Genomic DNA, 22,573 nt, shown 5'->3' with positions numbered 1-22,573 from the left:
AAAGGGCTTCCTTCATTCGCCCTCTGCACATCCCGCGCTGTACCTCTCTCTCGTTTTGTTTTGCTTCCTCGAGCCTGTCAAAACTCGGCCGTGTTTGCCTGTTTCTGGAGTTTGTTGTGTCTGGAGGCAAATGACCCGCCCCTGGGAGCAGGGAATGTCATCCCTCCGGCGAACATCTCGCACGACCTGCTCGGGGATTATGATGAGGAACCCTCGCTGCAGCAGCAGTTCCAAGCAGAAGCCATCTAACGATTCCCCACGTCCTCCTGCGTCGTCGGGGGACGCAGGGGAGGGGGATCGAAGACAGCCCGGCTCCCGCTTCCCTCCGCTGGCCTCTGCGCACAGACAAAGGCAAGGCGGGCATGCCCACCCCTTCATCGGACGCTCACAGCAATGGCTGGATTCCTCTGGAGTAAATAGGGGGACGTGTGTTCGGGTGCTGCTCCGCTCCGCTTTGGAGCGTTAAAGAGACGCGTCTAGATACCACATAGGCCTCTTTGGAGCGGGTTATCTGCGCAGTGCCGGGTCTCAGCCCTTAACAAGCAAGTCCTCGGTTTTCCACGGGGCCTGCCTTCCAGCTGAGTTTTCCACTCAGGGGCGGAGCGGCACTGGCCTTTTCGAAGGACGCCGATCCGTCCTTCTCCCATCGCCTAGGTCGATCTCATACCTCCCCAAATCCATCCGTCTCAGCCGTCCGTCTTGGGGGCCTTCGGGCTCCTTTCTAATCACCTATTAGTTTCAGTTTAGGGCTGGGGGCGAGCGGGCAGGGATCATATATCACCCTTTAATTGATACGGCAAGTCTCCCCTATGCAGCTGACCCAGAGCTCTTTTCCAGCCAAGGCAGAGAGGTAATCTTAGAGGGTAACCAGGGTCTCTGCGTCTCTCTGCAAAAGAGAGAGATAGAGAGATCGCCAGGCGAAAACCAAGAGGAAATTGTCACTTGTTCGCCAGTGTGTTTATCACATTATAGCTTTTCTCTTCGACAACAGGGGAAGGGACGCTGAAGAGAAGATGCTGCGTAAGATTGGTGCCTCGGACTGCGCTCGGGGCTGACACGGCCAGCTTCTGTCCTCCCTGTCCACTGCCTTTTCCGTCGCCGGTTAGAGACCCAGGCCCGGCCCAAAGAGCCGCTCGCGGTTTCTGGAGCGCTCCAAACAAGTAACTGAAGGGAGGAAGAGGCTTCACACCCGGAGAGCAACCTGAGCAGCGAGGCTGGGAGGAACTGGCTGAGATGTCTGGAATGCCAGCCGCGTTGAGACTGGGCTGTGGGTGCGGGATATGCGAGGGGAAGCGCCGGGCAGTTGCAGGCGCCCGCTTGCTGAACCTTGATCCTTGCAAAGCGCCACTCTCCACCCTCTCCACCCTGTTGCGCGCAAGCAGAGCAGGAAAGCACCAGGGGCCCAAACTGCGGCTCATTTCTGGGTTTCAGACACCCTCTTGTCCCCACTCCGTGGTGCCAGAGACTGGTCACCGCCACCAGCTCTCCCACACACCCCCTCGGGCCCACTTCCCCTTGGCCTAAGGGGAAGTTGAGAGTGCCACGGAGAGAGATCGAGCCCACGGCTTCTTTTCCCACTTCGAGGCCCGGTGTGCTCTTTTTCTTAGGGGAAGAAGGACGGGTAGGCTTGATGGTCAGATACACAGAGAGGGCAAAGACATATCGCAGCCGCGCCAGGAGCCCATTTTAGGAAACAAAACGCAGCTCCGTCCTGTTTTCCTGCTTTTTTCCGCCAACCTGCACGCGGCAGAGCTGACGGGATGAGCTGGAAGACGCGGGCTGCACGGTCTCTTCTGGTGAGACTTGCCGATTATTATATAGCCAGCGTCTGAAACAAATCATTCTGCAGTGAAGATGCGAGATGTGCGCATTCCTTGTCGGAAGGAGGATCCCACTGGGCCTTGACAAGGAATGCGAGCTGGCCAAGCAGACCTCCCTCCTCTTCCACCCTCCACAGCAATAAAGCAGTCACCTGCCACGATGAATGTCAACATGCCAGGGGAGTGATATTGCAGATGGGATGCCAGGACTGGAGTCGTCCGGCGCGGCGGCAGGTGGGGAGAAGACGGCTGCATGCAACCCCCCCCCCCCAAATAATAATGACTCCAGAAGGCCCAGCCCCTGTCCACTTCACCCACTCTTTCCAGAACTTGGGAGGTAAGTCATGCGAGAAAAAAGGGAGAGGTCTCCAGCTCCCCATCTTCTCATAATCATCAGGTAGTTTACTTTTCATTAACCCACACGACCCAACTTGCGCTCATCTCACTCAGTCAAGACTTGGGAGGTACAGTAAGTCCTACAAGGGAAAATAAAACTACATGGTAATTATGATATACCAGGGCTGCTCCTTTAAATTGCTTGGACACACCCAAACACCACAAAGGAACCGCCATGCCAGGGGATCCCCTCGAAGGCGCGAAGATCAGGAGCCAGAGTTTCCATAGGATGCTTACTGAGAGTCGTAACAGGCGCAAAAAAGGTGCAAGCAAAGATAAGGAGCGCAATGCGAAAATCGTTACCGCGCCAGCTCCCACCGAATGCAATTACGCATGATTTCAGTGGTAGTCAGTTGCAAGTTTATTTTGCAAGATTTCAGTCTCGTACCGTTGAACAGTCAAAATGTAGGCTCTATAATGGCACAGTAAAAAATAACAACAGGAACGCATCTTCTCAGTACCATCGCTGGGGAACCTCCTTACACCGGGTCCCCTTCCTTTCGCCAGGCTTGTCCACGCCTTGCCTTGCCCTCGCAACATTTCCTAACCCTTTCCGCTCAGCGGCGTTAAGGCGCCACACACCCCAAACAGCAGTTCTGTAAGGGTAGTCTGTGTCTCTTGAACAGAAATTACGCTATCTCAGTAAACCTACAATGAAGGCTCAGGGTACTTTAACGTGAGTCCAAACAGCGGACGCACTTTACAAGTGATTTAAATTTGTGGCGTGCATTTCTGTGGGGATGGCGCAGGAGAACCTTCCGGTGGCTGGCGCTGTGAAGCCACCACTTTCCTTGAACTGACATGCCAGTTTTGCCACGGATTTTGATGCAGCCGGAAAAACAAAGAAAAGGAGCATCCCTGCACATTCCCTAATAATGGGACCAAGTCAGTCAAAATCCCCCCACTCCCTTTAAATTTAAAACTAAAACATCGGAAGCCTGTGTTTTAGCTTCTTGTAGCGCAGTATCAGGGCTGTACCTAGCCACGATTTCTCAGCACCCCGGTCCCCTCCGGCGCGAGAGAGGCCGGCGCCGGGGAGGTGTGGAAGTGTGACCTGTCCTTAAACACAGCCTGACCCTAAACACGTCGCCGTTTTCGATGGCGGTGCGGACTTCCCGAGGGCGCCTGAGCTTTCTCCCGGGACATGCTAGCCCTCGGTCTACCGCAGAGCCCTTTCGGTCCAAATCAGTCCGGATGCGTGGTTTGAGCGCACTGGAAAAGAAAAAGCAGCGGAGAAGCGCTCTTAGCGCAAAGGCGAACAACACCAGAGAGTCACAGGCAGTGATTTCCAGGGGCTCCGCAGGCCTCGGGTCTGGCTGATCATGTTGGGAAGCAGCAGTTTTATTGGGGAGAGCCAAGCGGCAGCTCAGCTCAGCTCGCCAGCAACTGTCTGAAATCGCCCACATAACCGGCAGTGCCGGGAGCATGGCGAGGGCAGGAGTGAAGGGGCGAGAAAGGAAGCCGTCTAGTCCGGACACAGGTCGGGGAGGGAGCGCAGCGGAAAGGAAAGTCACCCCTTTCCCCAGGAAGAAGACGAGCGGCCCTGGGAGAACCGAGCGGGCCTTGGCCGGTTGGCAACGCGCCCCGTTGGATTCGCGCTCCCGCAGCCACTTGCCCTCCCGTGCAAGGCCTGCAGCAAAGCGCAGAAGCCAAGCGGCTGGCTCACTCGCTCGCTCCCGAAGGTGGGAACCCTTTCCTCGGCTTGGCAAGCCCAGAGGCGGCTGGCCTCTCCTCGGCCCAGCCAAACAAGAGCCCCTCTTGTTCTCCGAGCGCCCCCCTCCTTCCTTGCACCTGCGTGGAGCTGCGAGTAGCGCCAGGCAGCGGCGGCTAAGCTCAGCCTCTCCGCTGCTGCTGCTGCTGCGAAGGCAGCCTCGAGGAAGCATCTGGTCCCAATTGGGAGCCCCCCTCCCTTCCCCGGCCCGCCAGCTCCTGTTGCCCCTCTGAGCATCAGCCAGGCCGGCCCCAAGCCCTGGCTAACCCCGAAACCACCTCCTCTCGCGGCGCGCACACTTTCCATCGCACCGCCCGCCTCCCTCGCAGGCAGCCACACAAAGAGTGCTCTCTCTCTCTCTCTTGCAGGCTGGGCAAAGCTCCCTTCGCCGCCTCCCCCACCCGCCCTACACACCTCCTGAAAGCAGAGGGCTGCCTCTCGCGGCGACCTCTCTCTCTCTCTCTCTCTCTCTCTCTCTCTCTCTCTCATTGCCCTCTCCTCCTCCTGGATTCCTCAGCGGTTCTACTCCCGGCTTGGAAATGCATGCGCGCTGCTTCTACCCTACCCGGCTCTCTCTCTCTCTGCCCTTCTAAAACCAACGCTGGAGACAGGGCTGGGCTGAAAGTGGTTCGAACCCAAGAAGGGAGTTTTACCCGGGACCGGACAGCAGTCAGCAGTCAGACTCCCTCAATCCGCACTTCACGACTTCAACGCAATTTCCGTGTTCAGAAACGTGGGCCCGCAACTTTTGTGACGCGACCGTGTTTTGACTGAAATGCAGGGTCGCGAGGAAAAGTTGGCAATGCCCCACCCTTTCGTTTCAAGGCAAAGAGTTAAAAGAAGCGCAGAGGGTGATTGTCAGGCGGGAGAGCCAAGGGGAAGGCAAATGTATGGGACCCGCGACCTCTGCTTAACCTTGGTACATTGGCACCAAATGTTTCAACAATATTTACTTGCCTTGAAGTCTGGATTTCCCTCCTCTCCTTTTAATCTTTTTTAAGGCCATCTTTGTGGCAGCTTCAGGCTCCTATATGTCTAATTATAGTAAGCAGAAACAGGATGGGATGTGAATAGCTCTGTTGTGTGCAGGAATTGGGTGCCGCACAAGAGAGGCTTTTTGTCACAGGTTCTCACCCCGCAAACATGTGCATACACAATGCTAAGGTGGGGAGCTGAAGAATCAAAAACATAGCAAGCCCCCTGGTCTGCCGTGGAGAGACATCTAAAGTCAGCAAGGATTAGGGTGATGGAACTGTGCACTGCAAGCCTGAGTTACCCATACTGTAAAGGGTTTTGGCAGTGGAAAGGGCAAGTTGCAAAGGGCTAGTGGGAGGGAAGCATAATCCCTTTGCCCCCTGAACAAATAACATTAAGGAGACTATCCAAAAAACCCCCACCTTCTTATATGTAAGGCCCATTCAATACAAATAAACTTTTTACATTACATTTTGCAGATGAAAAGCACATCTGTGTAGGAAATAGTATGCAACCCACATGTAGATGATTTAAGTTTTTTTTTAAAAAAAACACCATTTCTAAACCTCTGATTGCCTGATAGGTTAAATATTAATCAGGAGGTGCAATGCAATGTTCAGAACTCAACATGATTCCATTGGATAATATAGCTATGATTTTACATAAATCTAATTGTGTCAGTAGGATGGATCCATCATACATTGGGTTTTCCAAACATTTATTTCAGACAGCATTGTAAAAGAAAAAAGAAGTACCCTAACTAACTTTAGAAAGGAAGCGTAACTCTATAACTCACACTCTTTCTCCCTCCCCCTTCCACTTGTAGTGGAGAAAGAATTAAAAAATGCACTGTACAGTCTAATTTATGGAAAGGATTTTTTTTTAATATCAAAAGAAAATGAATTGGAGTGGCAAGCTGGCCTCCAACGTCTTGTCTACATATCAGGAGGAAAATGCAATCACTGCAGCCTATCCTCTTCAAGGAATGTAAAGTCATGATGCATGGTTGAGATTTGAAAAGGGGGGAAAATGATCCATTGCACAAGCAAGAGGAAAATAAAATGGCAGCAAATCTTCAACACCCAGTGGAGTGATTGTCGTTTCCCATCCCCAGCAATGGCACTTGCAGAAGTCATAATTAGGCCGGCCGTCTCCCTGGAGACTCAGTCATGTCAGCAGGCATGGAAGGAGGAGCAGATTCATGCATTGGGGTTGTTCCTCATGAGTTCCACATCTGCTTCCACCATCTCTTTCACCAGCTCCTGCCAAAAGGAAGGGACACACACACACACACACACACACACACACACACACACACACACGAAACAAAGAAACAAACAAATGTGTCTGGCTCTGCTTAGAGTGATAGCTGTATTCCCACAACATTACTTCCCTCTAGTATCTATTTCCCCCTGAATTAGCCCACCAACCAGAATAGACCTTTTGAGATGCATTCAAACAATCTATTTATTGTGTCCTTGAGAGCTGGTCCTACCATTAGGCAGGCAATGGCTAACAAATGTTCAGGGTATTCCTGAAGGACAGCAAATGGTTCATCATCATTACTATGATGCCAACAGGAGACCAGTTGGATGGTTCTGCCTCAGGCACTAAAATGGCTTGGCCTGCTTTGAATGCACGTTTTTCATTTGTGTCACTCAGTCTTCTCCTTTCCAATCAAAAATAGGTCGCTATATTTCAAACGGTGAAAATCCAGACAGAAAAGTTGCACTGCTGACATGGGCTGCCACATGTCTGGATTTTCCCATGCATGTGTATGATTTCCGCCGACTGCAGCATTCTGGATATGTCCAGGAAAATCCGGACGTATGGCAACCCTAGTCAAAATGGCATTTCTCATGTTGAGAATATTGCTCTGTCTCAGCATTCATCCAGCACAATGTTATGCTTTGGAAAATGCAATAATCCCCCACAGTCTGCATGCACCTCATCATCTTTCCCAAGGACATCTGACCCTTGATAGAAAAAGCTTTAAATGATATAAAATGTTATTTTATTTCTACTAATAATGAGTTTATAAATTTTTCTAAGCACAGATTTCCCCCCTCCCCCCCCAAACAGGCCATCAAATAAAATGCATGGAGATTAAAAACCCCAAACAGAACTTACGTCAAATGTGACTCTGGGTTTCCAGTTGAGTTTTTGCTTTGCTTTGGTGCAATCGCCTTGAAGAAAATCCTGTGGGGAATAAAAAGACGGGTGGGTGATTCCCTTTCCAGGCTGCAGGGAAGGTAGACAGGCAAAGTGATGGTTACAAAAGTGTTGATAGACATCACCTTGCCACAATTTCATTACAGACTCTTCCATCCACACAGAGCTTCTAGAAAGTGCCAGTGCTTCGCAGAAATTCAAACCACCTTCCTTCTCTGTCCCAAGTTTTGCAACTCCGAGTCAAAGTGCTGTGGCTTATAAATCACCAGGAGGCAGCATTCAAGAATAGCTGTGCAGGCCATTTACAATGTATGCTGCACATCAAAAATATTGACTCTTTAATGGATAACATCTTGTTTTAAGCTGTCATACCTCCTAAGACTTGCTACTGGCAGAGCTGTTTCGAATTAATGTATCTCACCTTGCACTCCCCCCCCCCCCGTCCAATTTTGGTTAAATTATAGAAGTAAATCAAACAGAAAACCTGACACTATAATGTTCTCTTTCAGATACAATCCATATGATCACTAAAAGGTAGTGCTGAAAAACTTCACAGTTAAGAGCAATATAACAAATGAACCAGATGATTTTCTCATTTCGAACTACTAGCTGTTGCAGGTTTTTGGATTTAGCAGTCTTTAAATGATCACGAAGGTCTTTCTAAAAGTGATCCTAAGGACAATAAGGATCATTGGGTGTCGCCTGTAAATATGGTTAACTGAAGACAGAACAAAGAAGGAGGAAAATGATTTTATTGTAAAGTGCTCTGATGAACAGGGTGCTTTAATTCAGCTTGTAGTTTTAAAAAATAAAAAAAAAACTATTCTTAACATCGCTTGTTAAAAAAAACACCCATTTGCACCAGTTCTACCAAGACTGTGTTCACCAGGAGTGGGGAACTTGTGGCCCTTCAGATGTCAATTTCCACCATCCCTGACTATTAAGCTATGCTGACTAGGGCTGATGAGAATTGGATTCTAATGGCGTGTGGAGGAACACACACACACACCCCAACAACAGTCCACATTTGGGTATAGGAGCAAGGTGCTTCCTTTCAGCTTAGCACTCACAGCTGCAGCTGGTCTTAAGATACTTCTGAAAGTGATGCCCAGAACACCTTTTGACCAGGATTGCATCACTTTCATATTTTGTTAATGCAAGCTGAGAGTGGAGAAAAGCTGTTGTAAAATCATGCACAGATTCTACGAAATGTAGCCTATTTGGTAATTTAACGATCGAGGAACAGCAAAATCCAACTTCAGTTTGCAATCCTAAACACACTTTGGGTATGGCCAAAGTGATTTACTTCTGAGGAAATATGCACAGGATTGCACCGTAAGTTAAAACAACAACAACGCCCCAGAGAAAATAATAGACTCTTTTTTTGTGCCACGGTTATTTGTAAGTCATTCAGTACCATCTAGTAGTAAAAATAATTTCACACAGACAAATGACAGAAGCTGCAACTCCATGATTTGCTGAATAAATGTATGAAGGATTGTGCCTGAAACCTTGGTGGCTAATAGTCTCTATTTCTGTGAGTGGTTCATGCTATGAAAAAAGTGTGATTATAATTACCTAGAAAACAACAATAGAAAAGGCTTGCAGGGGGGGGGGGAATCACTGCTCAGCTACATTATTTAAAGTGTTAAGTGAACTGAGATAAGCACCTATTTAACTTCCAGATTTAGTCTGAACTGGAGCCTAGATGCCAGTCCAGGGGCAGACTGAAACTCTGTGCTAGGACTTTGCTTTCTTAAAGCACATCAAAGATCAGAAAGTTAATGAAAGGTGAGGATGAGGTCCCTCTTCCCTGCCAAAACAAGGTTATGAAAAGTCCGCTGACCAAGTCAAATGCAAATCTGCCACTCTTCCGCTTCTGCTGTAGCACAACAATGAATCTGGGTTCAAAGCACAGTCTAGTTTACCGTCTATTTTTTCTACAATGGATTTCCCTCCTTCTTTTTGGTGCCACTGGTCTCTTAAAATACATAAAATCGGGAGGGGAAGAGCATTGAGCCCCACAAATGACTTACTGGAGAATGTATTAAGATACAGAAACACACTTTTAAAAAACAAAATCACAAAAGCAGCCTTCTTGCTCTCAGTAATTTGTTAGTACTTTATTTTTCACAGAACAAAGGATGCTGCACACACAGTTTAAAGCAAAATACACTAAATCTTTACATTCTGTGAAAAGGAAAACAAAGCTTAAAATTGCAAATTTAAAATGTGAGTTACAACCTGTTTTTGGCTATGAAAAAGCAAAGACTTGGCGAAGCAACTGAAAGCCAGCAGCCAAACTGGTGCTCTTTAATACAAATCTCCCACAGATTTAAATTCACTTAGCTGTGATACGATCTCTGTAGGATAGCGAAAAGCATGAGTTTATCTAGTAATTTTTTTTTTAAAAAAAACCTCCTCCCTTTTCGTAATTGCAGGTTTAAGTGTCAAATGCTGCACAATTATGTTTATTAAACTTGATCTCATGGCAGTTCAGTTTTATAGTCTTGGAAAAGACACATACTTTTGCATCAAAGAACTGGTTGTGGAGTGTGGTCTGGAATTTTTAAAAAATAAAGCAATGAAAGCCAGAGGAAAAAATGCAAACCATTTCTATGTCAATATCCCATTTCCTGAGTTCTGGTTCTGGGTGTCATCATAGCTTTTATTTTAGCTCATTAGGTGAATGATCTGGTTTCACAGTGCAATTTATTACTGTCTAATTCAATTTTCTTTAGCAAAGCATTCAATAGCTTCACAGTACAGTACAAGCCTGGGTGAGGGATGGCTAGCACAGCTCCAAATTGTTTTGTTTGTTTGTTTGTTTGTTTTAAACTTGCAACTTAATTCTGAAACTTCCTTTAATGGGGGGAAAGTTCAAAGAAGGATACATGTAAGGAGGTAGAGGAGCACAATGTCACAACAGAGGGTGTTAGCATTGTGTCACACCAATGTTCTACTGAGCAGCACAGGCAAACATACCAGGCGGTTCTATTCAAGTCAGCATAAGGATCTGTCAAAAGAAGGGACTTTTTTGGAGGGGAGGCTGAGAGTACTATATTTATTCAGAATTATATCCCTCCATATATGGAGGGTTCAGTGTAGCTAACAGCAGTTTTTAATTAAATATGTGTGTCTCTTTGCCTCAAAGGAGTCACAAATTAAGCCAAACAGATTTGACAGTGTTACAGAAAGCGCTGATAATGCTCACTGAATAAGTATGTCCTTTTTTTTTACAGTGCTTTGTAATCATGACAGCTATGCCATAGCTTAGGTTATGAAATCAAACAATCCCAAATTTGCACAAATGATTTTCACTGAATAAGTATGTCCTTTTTTTTTACAGTGCTTTGTAATCATGACAGCTATGCCATAGCTTAGGTTATGAAATCAAACAATCCCAAATTTGCACAAATGATTTTTCAAACAGGTATAATAAAAATCTGTGTTGCACAGCTGGATTATGTTATATGGCATACATATGATGCAAATGTTATAAAAGATTCGTGAAATTTGTTTTTAGCAGTTTTGAATATGTTCATTTCGGTGTTATATACTTGTGTGAGCTGAATAAGCAGTTTTGAGTATAACACAACTTGAAAGCTAGAACTGTATAATTTCAGTCTGGTGTTAATATACATTTGCCCTGCCTTGATTACTTTGAATTGGTCTTTTACTGTGGTTTGGCCTAAAAGCATCACCTGATGGGAGCCAGGGGCTTGACAAAATAATGTTAATGTTTCTTAATGATTGTAGATGTTTTACCCATGGCCTGAAACCTAGCTTTTGGAAGACGACTACTCATAGCAAAGAGGGAGCAGAGATACTGTGAAAAACAGTTTCTGTAGTTTGAAATTAGACACAGAGAGCTGAAATCTTCTAGTTGCAGCTAGCTGAAAATGAGGTGCAGCCTGGGGGGCAGGGGCAGGAAGGCTACATGTTCTTTAGGGATCAGAAATTCAAAGGGCTATCCATTTGCTTCCAATAAGAGCTCTACTCTTGTATTTGCAAATAAAGTAAACATTACGAAGACACTGTAAGTTGCTGTCATGAAATGCTCTCATTGAAAGGTAATCAACTGCATCATATTTTTTAATCGCTTTGGAACATGTTATAAATACAGTGCCTACAGTGGTACCTCAGGTTAAGTACTTAATCCATTCTTGAGGTCTGTTCTTAACCTGAAACTGTTCTTAACCTGAAGCACCACTTTAGCTAATGGGGCCTCCTGCTGCCGCCGCGCCGCTGGAGCACGATTTCTGTTCTCATCCTGAAGCAAAGTTCTTAACCTGAGGTACTATTTCTGGGTTAGCGGAGTCTGTAACCTGAAGCGTATGTAACCTGAAATGTATGTAACCCAAGGTACCACTGTATTTATGAAAGGACCACTGTAACTCTACAGAGTAACAGACAATTAAAGCAAGAGTGCAGGTCAATTACATTTTAGCAAACAAGACCACAATCAAATTGGTAATGGATGTTAAACATCTTTAGGAATTTCAGGACGGCATCTATGAATGGCATTCACTTTTCATTTTTCCCTTCACTATTTTTAGAAAAGTAAAGTTGTGGAACAAGCATGATACCAGGGGAATAGAAGAATGCCAGTGAAACTGGTTCTTCATCTAAATTTGTTTTAATGTAGTGCGAGCTGGCTAACCTCCATTCTTGTGCCAATAGGGTTTTTTTTTGAAAGACAGAATTTTCACGAAGAGCCAAAAAGACTGGAAAATGCAAGCAGTTCAGATATAAAGTGGTTTCACTTGCAATTAAAGGCTAGACTACTTCCTAATGCGAACAAAGAAGCATTTCACTTGCTAAAAACATACATGCAAAGTAGCTTATTTGAGGAAGGGGGAAATGGCCAAATAGAATAAAGATGCATTCCATTAAGGGCTGGTTCTGAAAGGTGCTGAGCTCTAAAGCCCTCCATTTGTTTCATGATTTTGTTAGCACTCAGCACATCTTAGGATAAGGTCCCATTAAAAAGTTTCCATGATACTGTTAGGTCAATAACCAATCAGGAAATCTAAGCCCAACCCTTCCATCATTCACTAAAAACCTGCCTGTTAATCTTTGGTCTAACGTTTCCAAAAGGCCAAAGCGCACGGATCCCAAGAAGTAATAAACACAAAGCCGACAATAACGATAAGGAATAGCCGTCGCTCCTTGTTTCTCACCACACTGCAGTATATCAGTACAAATTGAAGCTGAATCCAGACTTCTCCTTTAGTGACAGGGAATGATAAGAGACAAGAAGAAAAGAGCAAACTGTCTGGTTTGTTCAGGAAGTTGGGAACTGGTGGCAATGTCCATCAAGCAGACCAAGGGACTGCCGTCAGCATTAAAACAATGCTTCAGCTCAACGTCAGGGAAAGGGCATCAGTCAGCAGAGTTTGACAAGCACATTGACAATGGAGACAATGGAGCAAAACAGAGGCGATTGGCCCTGTGCAATGTGCGATTTGGTGCTTAATTGCTTTGATGGAAACAGTTGCAGAGTTTAATCAACACAAGGATAAAATGCCTACCTATCTCTTCAGAGAGCCGGTTGCAGGCCTTACTTTTGTGCTTATGCCAACCAAATCACATGGCTGGCAATGTAAATCAAAGCAAAATTATTTGTCGGGTTCACTTGCTAAAAATGGATCTTTAAGCAGATAAATGTCTCCCACCGGAGGGCTAATCCAAAGATCACTGAAGTCAGTACTGATTTCAAGAGGCTTCAGATTAGCTCAGTAGATCCTCTCTTCATTAAGGGGAAAAGTGATACCCCCCGTTATGTTCCACGTCCAGAAAAGATGAGACAGATGTGGGTTTAATTCCTCCATTCCTCTCACTATGGAATCCTTAGGTGGTAAAGGCACCACAGGATGCCTTTATTATGTCAGTACCCTGAGAGAATACTTTGCCTGTGTTGGTCAGCACATGACAGTGGGTACGCGCTACACCACAGTAAACCCCTGAAGATCATAGGTTGCTCTCTATTTATGTGATTTTTTTTTCAACTACAAAAAAGCAAGCAATAAGCAACATATTCATTAACCAACATTACATTAAGCACTCATTTTAAAAACAACCACTTTACATATTCTTTTTTCAGATCAAATTCATCGATACACCACATAATAAATTTCACAAAGGGGAGGGGAGGAACAGACAGTTAGAGTTAGGAGAGTGTTTAGCAGGCTTTTAGATATATCATTGTTAGACTCAATGTGTAACAACAACAGCAACAATTTTATTTATATCCCACCCATCTGGGGTTTACCAGAAATGGGAATAATTTTACCAGGAAATCATCCCTGACATGGTAAAATCAACTTGTAGTGAGTTTCTCACATCAAAAAGTAACATTTAAATCCAACCTAAGTACTCTTACCACCAGCTGTGGTAGTACTGACAAATACAAAAGTTCGGAATCATCAATTTTACATTCCAGCTTTTCATAAGATAATGAAATGTGTGCAACTCTATTTCTTAGTTTGATGGGGAAATTATGGGGAAATGTTTTCAATAAATTACATGGATCTCAAATTTTCTCTTTAAAATAAAATTGATATCTACATTACTGAAGTTATTGAAGTTATTAACCATATGTAGATTTTGGTTCACCTAGTTAGCCTAATAGTTAACCAAAATCTACATATGGTTAGTAGAAGATATCACATTACATTTATTTATTTAGCAAATACTATTTCAGTACCTCAGCTCCTGAATGATGCTACTTTTGCCAGTCCTTCCACATGCTTGCCAGTCCTGCCCCCTTTGTCTATTGCCCCTTCCCCAATTTAGCCCTTTTTAAACTGTGATGATGGTGGCGACCCCCTAGAATTGACTTGGAGGTGATCGAACAAGGAATTGTAACTTTGTGCACAATTCCATCCCTGGAGTAAGGCACAGAGCTCCTTCCTACTCACAGTACGCAAGAATCCTAAACGTCTTACCAACCTGCATTTGCTACCACAAAGTGCCTGCACTCTGCTTTAAGCAACTTGTGGTTCATATCTCTCATACCTATGACAGTCTGATGGACAGGTTGTCCTGCCTCACTGTGGAGTGGCCTTTTACTCCCTTCCAGTTCTGTGATCCTGAGACTATACCACGTCCTTCCCCAGACGTTACCCTTAATCACTGATAAATGTCAGGTTCTGTCGTTCCTTTCAATAGATGAAAAATGATGTCACTGAACTATTCCCACGGTACTCATAAAACTTTGTCTCAACCACATAAAATAGCCTGTCTTTGAAGGACACCAGTACTGTAAAACATGGAGAGAGAATCATGAGCCAGTGATTTATATGAATATATTGTATCAGTGTATATCTAGGGTGAGAAATATTTTCCCCATACATTTCTGATGGATAGTTACAAGTTCTGCTCTCCCTACTCAAATCGCACACAGCCAACATGGTGGTCTAGAGATCGGGAAAGGAGTTAGTAAGTTTTGGATCTCACTTCCAAGGCATGGTCACACATCAACGACAATCTTGCTTCTTATTTATCAGTTATAAACAACACGGCTTTGTTGGCAGGTTTTATATTATTATTATTATTATTATTATACATACGTATCTTCCATAGCCACAAAATTTTTCTATCAGAGCTTCTACTCTTGTTGCAAAGCGAATGATTCATGCAACGGTTAAAGTAAAAGAAGGTGAGATGCTTTTGCATTCAGATCAGGTCTCCACAAACGTATCCCTCAGCATGCTCCACAGAAGAGGAAATCCAAGCAATGGCCTTTCACATGACATCATAAAAGCCTAATTTATCACCAGCCACCAAACATCTAGAAAATCATAACATCCTTTCAGGAAAGCCATGTGCAAAATAATCAGATCTACTTTGATGACAGCTTTAATGCATTGGTCCAAGTAGGAGACTACAAAGAGTAACCCTTTGCAGGTACTTGTTTACAACACATCCAGCTGCATTCTTCACCTCAAGAGGAGCATTTCCTGATTTTCTTTCCGTACACATACTTTCCCAAATTAGTATTATTCAAGTGAGATTCTAGTCCAGCCCACATTCCATATTTAGAGTCGCTTTGTTAATTCACGTGCAGGACCAAGGACGGGGAAATTTTATAGTAAGTGAAGGATCACCCAGCATCGAGGGAGTTCTGTAGTAGCGTACAGTGCCCAAATGGACAGGTTGTGAATCCACATAACCAAGGGCAAAATGGGGTAACCCTCTTTCTTCTGCCATTGAACTCCAAGGCCATATGGCAGAACCCTCCTCATCAGAGGCTTTGTCTATTGAATATGAGAGAGAGAGATCTCTTATTCACTTAAAGCTGAAGCAGTTACCTTTTTGTTGAGGTGACTAATATTGTGAATTCTCTGAGACATAGCCTACTCACGGAGCTTGAGGTCAGGGGAGCACTGCAGACTGGCCCCCTATTCTGGGTGCAATGGAGACAATTTGCATCATTTCTAAACAAGAAGGAAGTCAAGCAAAAGGCTTTAAGGCATGGGCATAGCCAGAATTTTTGTGGGGATGGGGGGCAGGCTTCTGTTAGGGGTGCAGAACCTCAGATTTGTAATGAGTTGTATTGATTTAGGGGGGCAGCTGCCCCCCTTGGCTACGCCCATGCTCTGAGGGCATTAACTAAATGGGAACAGAGTTTGCTTTCCTATACAACAGATAATATGGGGTAGGTGCCTGAGAGCCAGTGTGGTGTAGTGGTTAAGACTCGTAATCTGGGGAACCGGGTTTGCGTCTCCGCTCCTCCACATGCGGCTGCTGGGTGACCTTGGGCCAGTCACACTTCTGTGAAGTCTCTCAGCCCCACTCACCTCACAGAGTGTTTGTTGTGGGGGAGGAAGGGAAAGGAGAATGTTAGCCGCTTTGAGACTCCTTCGGGTAGTGATAAAGAGGGATATCAAATCCAAACTCTTCTTCTCTTCTTACACAATCCCATTAGGCATTGGTTCTGACAGCTCGAACAGGGATATGGGAGGAGGACCTTGGCAGTGACAATGAAGAGACACAGTGGTCAAGTTTGTGGACAAAACTATTTCTGCCCAAACAGGGATCCCAAAATCTGTGCTTGGTATGACGATGGTATATGACACCCATCCTCCTCAAATTATCCCATATGCAAGACTCTTAATTCCAATTTGTGTTGCAACGTGCTCTAACTAGGTGCCTTTGAAGCCGACTCAGAAACTTCAGTTCGTCTAAAATGCAGCAGCCAGATTACTGGCAGAGGTTCTATTTGATCTCACAAAACTCCTGTTTTGCATTGGTTGCCAATTCATTTCTTGGCCCAATTCAAGGTGCTCATGTTGTTATTTAAAGCCCTAAATAACTCATACCTGAAAGACTTCCTCCTTCCCAACAGAACCTTTCAAGTGCTGAGATTTATGTGATTTTATATATTAAAAAACTGTTTTGCTTTTATATTGACCGATTATGAACAGCATATAGAAGTGTCTTTAAGAGTGTTCAGCAAACTACCAAGATAAGCTACATGAAGCCATTCAAAGCCAACCTATATACAAGGGTATTAACAAGGAGTTTATAATCTTAATCTTAATCCAGCAATCAAAATCCAATACAATGAGCTAATGTGGTACAAATGGAGTCAATGGATGATGTAACCAAGAAGACACTCTAAGCCAACTTTTGAGGGGAGCCTCATAGGTGTGTGGATCCAAGCTATTTCAGTCTTTATTTATAGGAAAAATTCTGATTTTGAACTGCACTCTGCATTCTGCAAGAAAGCTGTCCTGCTGGTGGCACACTGGATATGGCCAAAGTGCTCCTGTGCTCTGAGATACCCATCAGATCTTAGTAACTTCTGCTTTTTAAAATCACCACTTTCTTTTTGTGGCTCGCTGCTCTTTCATTTGTCACTTCAGCCTTTCAGCTAACCTGCCCTTCTGAGGCTTATTGCCACAGGACACAGTGCAGACTAACGTTACAGTGTTGAGTGATCAGTTTGTTTCATGGGTTCAATCCACAGTGGGGTTGTAGTACTGTATTTAAAAGCCCTCCACCAGATGAGGAGCAGGCTGCTTGATCAGATCTGCCCACACCATGGTGGGCCTTTATAAACATCGCAGCGTTGTGGGTTGAACCCACAGAAAAGCAGCTGCCCGGCTTCTGCTCTTAACATCTGAAGGGCACGTATCTGGGTTCAAAGAGAGGTGGACAAATTCATGATACACAGGAATATCAGTTAGCATTAGGAAGATTATCACGGCATGTGGAGTCATGTTCAGGGTGTTTCTAAACCACAGACTGCCAGAAGCTAAGGATGAGTGACAAGGATCTGATTGCTCTCATTATTGACGTACGCTGCTTAATTCTTGCTATGTTGTAGCTTTTATTGGATGCTACTGGAGACAGGATGAAGGTTTATGTGGACCATAGGTCAGATTCACAAAGGCTACTAATATTCTCTACTGCTCTTCTCAATAAAAGACTTGCTCTCTTTTTCAAGCGAAAGCCAATCTGTATTTTCTGTTCCTCAGTTCTACCCAGATATCTTGCAATACCCTGATGATCATCATTATCTTTCAGTTTAAGGGTTTTTGAGCTTTGGTTTCCCTTATTTTGAATCCAGATTTCCAGCCAGCAGTGTACCAACCACACACACTGTGCAATCTGTTCATTTTCTTTCCTTTACTATTCCAGCTGGCACGCTTATGGGGAACATCCAGGTCAAAGGATCACTGCTGCCTTGTATCCTCTGTTTGTTCCAGAGACAAATAAAAGAAAGCAATGCATGTCACACTGGAAGAAATGGATGCTTTTTTCTATTATAGCAGCAGTGTTGCATAGATTGCTCTCCAAACACTTCTGCTTGTATTATTTACATGTGTGCGTGAATCTTCTGCCATACTGTTTACATTTCGTAGATGAGATGGTGCATCCAGAGCAGTGAGACACATGAGTCCAATTAGGCCAGTTGGGTCTCGCCATGTGAGGCAGCTTCAGTCAAGTCATGCCCCGCTGCCATACACTTGATCATCTTTTCATGCAAAGACAATGTGCCTTTGCACAGTGATTGCCATGATTATATGCTCATTGTTGGCACCTGCAAACTCCTGGTGCCTTTGCCCAGGCAGGTTGATTTCAAACCACGTGGGCAAAGGAAAACAGGTCACCTCATCAGGTGAATGACAGGTGGGCAACTCCAGCCACCTGTCAAAGTCGGCCCACAAGGGGCGGGGGATGTAAGGACTGTGGAACGCAACCAGTTCCTCACCTCTCTTCTACAGCTACTGAACTGTTCTAATGAATACATTTCCCAGCAGTTAGGAGTGCCCTCACAGATACGGGTTGCTGAAATGCCTATAAGCAACTTTCTTTTTTTTCAGGGCATCATCACCAAATGAAAATTGTCTTGCTGTCAGTCTGTCCTCTCTGTGAACCTCTTAGCTTAAAAACCGTCAAGTGAAAATGGCATTTTTGATCGACTACCAAAGAAATCTTGATTATTTCACCCTGCAGCAAACATGAAGGAACATTTCAGAAAAGGGAAAATACACACACAAACCTTGTCATTTTCAAATGATCCTGCCCTAGTTACGAAGCTTCCTTTACATCCAGAAGGATGGGCAACACTGAAGCATACTCTATTTAGGTTTTCTTTAAGATGAACTGGCCCGGGGGAGGGGGAAAAATCCTTTCTGTTAAATGTTAAACACTGTCTATGCGCTTCATCTCAGGTAATAAGTTTACTTCTAGATGTTCACCCTTTTAAGTTATTTAAGTACTGGCACCATATGGGTTTTAAAAACACAGTTTAGGAATCTTTAAGATGACATATGGATGCCTCTAAGCCTAGCTAGTGTCCTATGTACGCACCTATGTCCCAAAATAAGCAGATTTTCACCATGTTGTGAAGAGGCCTTAGTGTTTTGATAATACAATAGCTTTCAAATAATAATACTTGGTAAACAGTTCTGTTGCTGCTATGCATAATGAAGTTGAAACCACACAAAACAACTCAAATAATTGCATATCACACACAATGGAAAAACCCCAAACCAATGTTTAATATGGGTCATAGATTATCAGAGTACATTTAAGCATAAGGAAGGAAACCATCATTACATTCTGTGGTTTTGCTGCCATTTTTTTAAGGTACAACATGAATTACAGAGGGAGAACTAAACTGGTTTTTTTAAAACAATTGGGGGATCCAAAGGAGGTCCTTGACAGATATTTAATATCATGATGTTATCCTCAGTAAACAGCAAAGAACAGAATGGCAAAGAGAGCTTGTTTTTCAGTAGGACCTACCTTTTGGAATTGCTTATTTTGGTAATTAAAGTCATATGTTTTTAGTAATGTGAAAAAGTTAAGATCTTTATTAGGAACATGAACCACCTTGTGACAGTGTAACCCTGTATGCAGTGGCTGATGCTTCCAAGAGTTGCTTACTTCTATTCCTCTTCCTCCTCAGTGCTTACTCAAAGCTCACACGGTTTGGTAAAATGTGAGTAGCACAATGTGAATATAGTGTGCAGTTGAAAAGAAGAAGAAAGCATTTGGGACGTCCCACTTGCTCTACGTGTTGTTTAGAAAATTATTTCCTTTGCAATTTCTCTTAAAGCAAAGAGTAAGATGGAAAGAAAAAGGCAGGAGTAAAGTTGTAGGACTGATGAGAGAAGTGATACAAAAAGAGAAACACCAATTAAGTTGTTCCCTGAGCTACTTCATCATATAATTAACTGCTTGGGGCAAAAAGATGTGTTCCTCCCTGTAGCCGTTTGATTGAAACTACCAATGCATGTTAAGTGAAGAATTTGGTATCTTCTTTGTGAGCAAATTAATGCAGATTAGGCCTCTTCTTTCTTTTCCAGCTCACAGCAGGTCTGTGCTGACAGATCAGGAGTCAGAATATGTTCCACACCCGTGTCCATCAAACTGACAGTTTTTATTGCTAACACAGAGATCCCTGGTTCCCCATTCATTGCTGTATTTTTACACTGGATTTTGGCTGGAGTGTCAAAAAGGAATTTTTTGACTCAGCTTTGTAATGTGAGTTGTGAAACATGGGAATGACATTTCTCTATCTTAGCAAGAAGTCCAAAGTTCCCTGAGTTTAGGGGCAAAAGAAGCTATGAAGTCTACATTAATGTTCTTGTTGCCGCTTCCTGTAGTGTCAGGATTTTGCTCCATGTACTCAGACTTCCCAGGCAATAAAGGAGGTGATCAGGTCCAGCCAAAGATATTCTGCCGCCCGAGGCAAAGGTGTCCCCCAGCCCAAATTCCATGCGCAGAAACTGACTGGACTGGCAGTTCCGTCTGACTTTGAAACTGGCAACAAAACAGCATCCTCAGTTGACCTGAAGACAGTAGGGTGTATGTCAGGTTGTGTGGCACACATAGCTCTAATCTCTAACAGTGGGGAATGGCAAGGGTCTCAGGAACAATGGTCCATCCCCCTGCAAGTACGTGCTGTCAGAGGGGTTTGCCTCACTCTGCCTAATGATAGGACTGGCTCCGGAAATTAGGGTGTGCTGTTATGCAGGTTATATTAATACAAGCAGTGAATGTGCTAAATAAGCATCTAAGATGGATTGGCTGGATTCAGAGGAGTGGTGGGAGAAAGCAGCAGGGAGACTCTCAAGGGAAAAAGGCTCAGAGCCAGGGGGTTGGTGGTGGGATGATGATGAGATGTCAGAGGGAGTAGAGGGAGAAGACTGGGAAGAGTGTGAGGATGTTTAGGGAGGCAGGAGAGGATATATTATTTTATGATATCCTTCCTAACTTGTGTGAGCAAGTTCTATAACTTAGCAGAGTTGTTAAACAATCCCCCTTTTAAACTGCACAGCGGTTAGCTAGTTGCAGGCTCGTCTGAGCCTCACTATTTAGGATTCCTGGCAAGATCCCTTTTTATATCCCTCCTAAAAGAATAGACACGACCATCTGATTAAAGTTAACATACAACTAGTTTACTTACAATCATCCAGTTCACAATAAGATCCCTGAAAGCAGACTTAATTTACAGAACAACATATAACTATATGAACTATCCCATAAGGGAAATAGTCTCAAATGACTGCAACTCAGCAGTCACTTCTAACTCTTAGGAACACAAAAATGGAGAACAAGAAGAGCAGAACATGGAGGCTGTGTGCTCCTCTGTAGGAATGCTGTATTTGACTGCAGTACGTTTTTACATCCCACATGGAGGTGTCAGAAGCTGAAGAGGCAACAGGGTTCAGTGAGCAGGAAGAGGCTGTGGCAGACAGCAGTCCAGAATCAGAGGCTGGAGAGGAGAGGAAGGAGGCCAAGAGGCAGAGATGAATCAGGCTACTGTAGAAGCCAGGGGGGTCTCCCACTGCTGTTGTGACCAGCTCCCCTCCCCCATAGTCTCCCAGAACCGGAAGAGGTGTGAAGAGTGTGGAGCAAAGACAAGTAACAGATTGCTTGGGAAGGACATGAGAAAGGAGGAAATTTAGGAAGCTGTGGGAGGGAGGGGACCTTTAGTCCTTGCAACTGCCTCATTGAGAAAAGCTGTTTTTTAAAATACAGAGGTCTTCCACAAGACCTCCCTTAGTATTATTTCAGTTAAGTATAGCTGAATATCAGTCTTGTGCAAGGATACAGAAGCACCTGCACAATGGCTTTTTAATGGTTTTATTGCTGAAAACCGCTTTGATATTTTTTTTAAAAAAATGATATAGTGCTATATACATATTTTTTATAAATCAAGAAGAAGAAGAAGGAGGAGGAGAAGGAGGAGGAGACGGAGAAGGAGAAGGAGAAGGAGAAGGAGAAGGAGAAGGAGGAGGTATTGGAGGAGTGCAGGAGTAGGGAATGAAAGGAGGAGCCAGAAAACACAGCACAGAAACATTCCATCAAGGACTTCTCACTGGTGTGGATGGGAAACAACTGTACATCTATGCAAAGTGTAAGTCTTAAACTGAATCTAAAAGCAATTCGTGTATCTCCTAAACCTTAGAGAAGTTTGAAGCCTTAAGCAACACAACATCTCTTGTTTATCTCTAGATGGTTTCTTAACAAGTGACCACTAACTGTAGTTAGGCTGGCTTCATTCTTTAATCAGCCTTCCAGTAATGTCAGCTCCTCATTTACGGTGCTTAATAGTTGGGGATCTTACCTAAGAGCACTTACCACAAATAGTAACTTTAATTTTAAAAACTTGATGTGTACGGGGCGGTGTGGGGTGCTGGGGAGGGAACACTTTTGCTGTAAATCAGAACAATCCATATGCACTCAAATATCTGCAGTTTTCAGGAGTGTTAGATTCTGCACTTGGAATTCTCATTTAGCTAAAAGATGTGTAAAAACATATGCAGGCAGACGGTTCTTTGGCAGCACACCTGAAGAAGATCAAGCATGTAAATGATTGCTTACAAGTCCAATAGTAACTCACGTTCACTAAAGAAGTTCCAGAGCTCTCTTTGGAGTATGGTGGAAATAATTTATTTGTTTTGTGGAAAGTACGCTTTCACAGCTAAGCAACATAGCTTTAGGGAATAAATACCAATGACATAGTCACATA

The 22,573-nt window shown here is 44.3% G+C and overlaps 1 protein-coding gene across 1 annotated transcript in view; it reads right to left on the bottom strand.

Moving 5' to 3' along the window:
- Positions 1–5,761: 5,761 nt before the first annotated feature.
- Positions 5,762–22,573, bottom strand: part of GMDS (GDP-mannose 4,6-dehydratase) — a 294,024-nt gene continuing 277,212 nt past the window's right edge. The window contains exons 10-11 of the mRNA XM_082234602.1: positions 7,033–7,101; positions 5,762–6,164 (exon numbers count right to left, since the gene is read on the bottom strand). Coding sequence (XP_082090728.1) covers positions 6,102–6,164; positions 7,033–7,101 — 132 coding nt within the window. The 3' untranslated portion in view covers positions 5,762–6,101. The remainder of the gene's footprint in view (positions 6,165–7,032; positions 7,102–22,573) is intronic.

The sequence above is a fragment of the Podarcis vaucheri genome (assembly GCF_965113315.1).
Source record: "Podarcis vaucheri genome assembly, chromosome: 8".
Taxonomy (NCBI): Eukaryota; Metazoa; Chordata; class Lepidosauria; order Squamata; family Lacertidae; genus Podarcis; species Podarcis vaucheri.
Note: the sequence above shows the minus strand (reverse complement) of the source record. Positions and strands in the feature narration are given on the sequence as shown.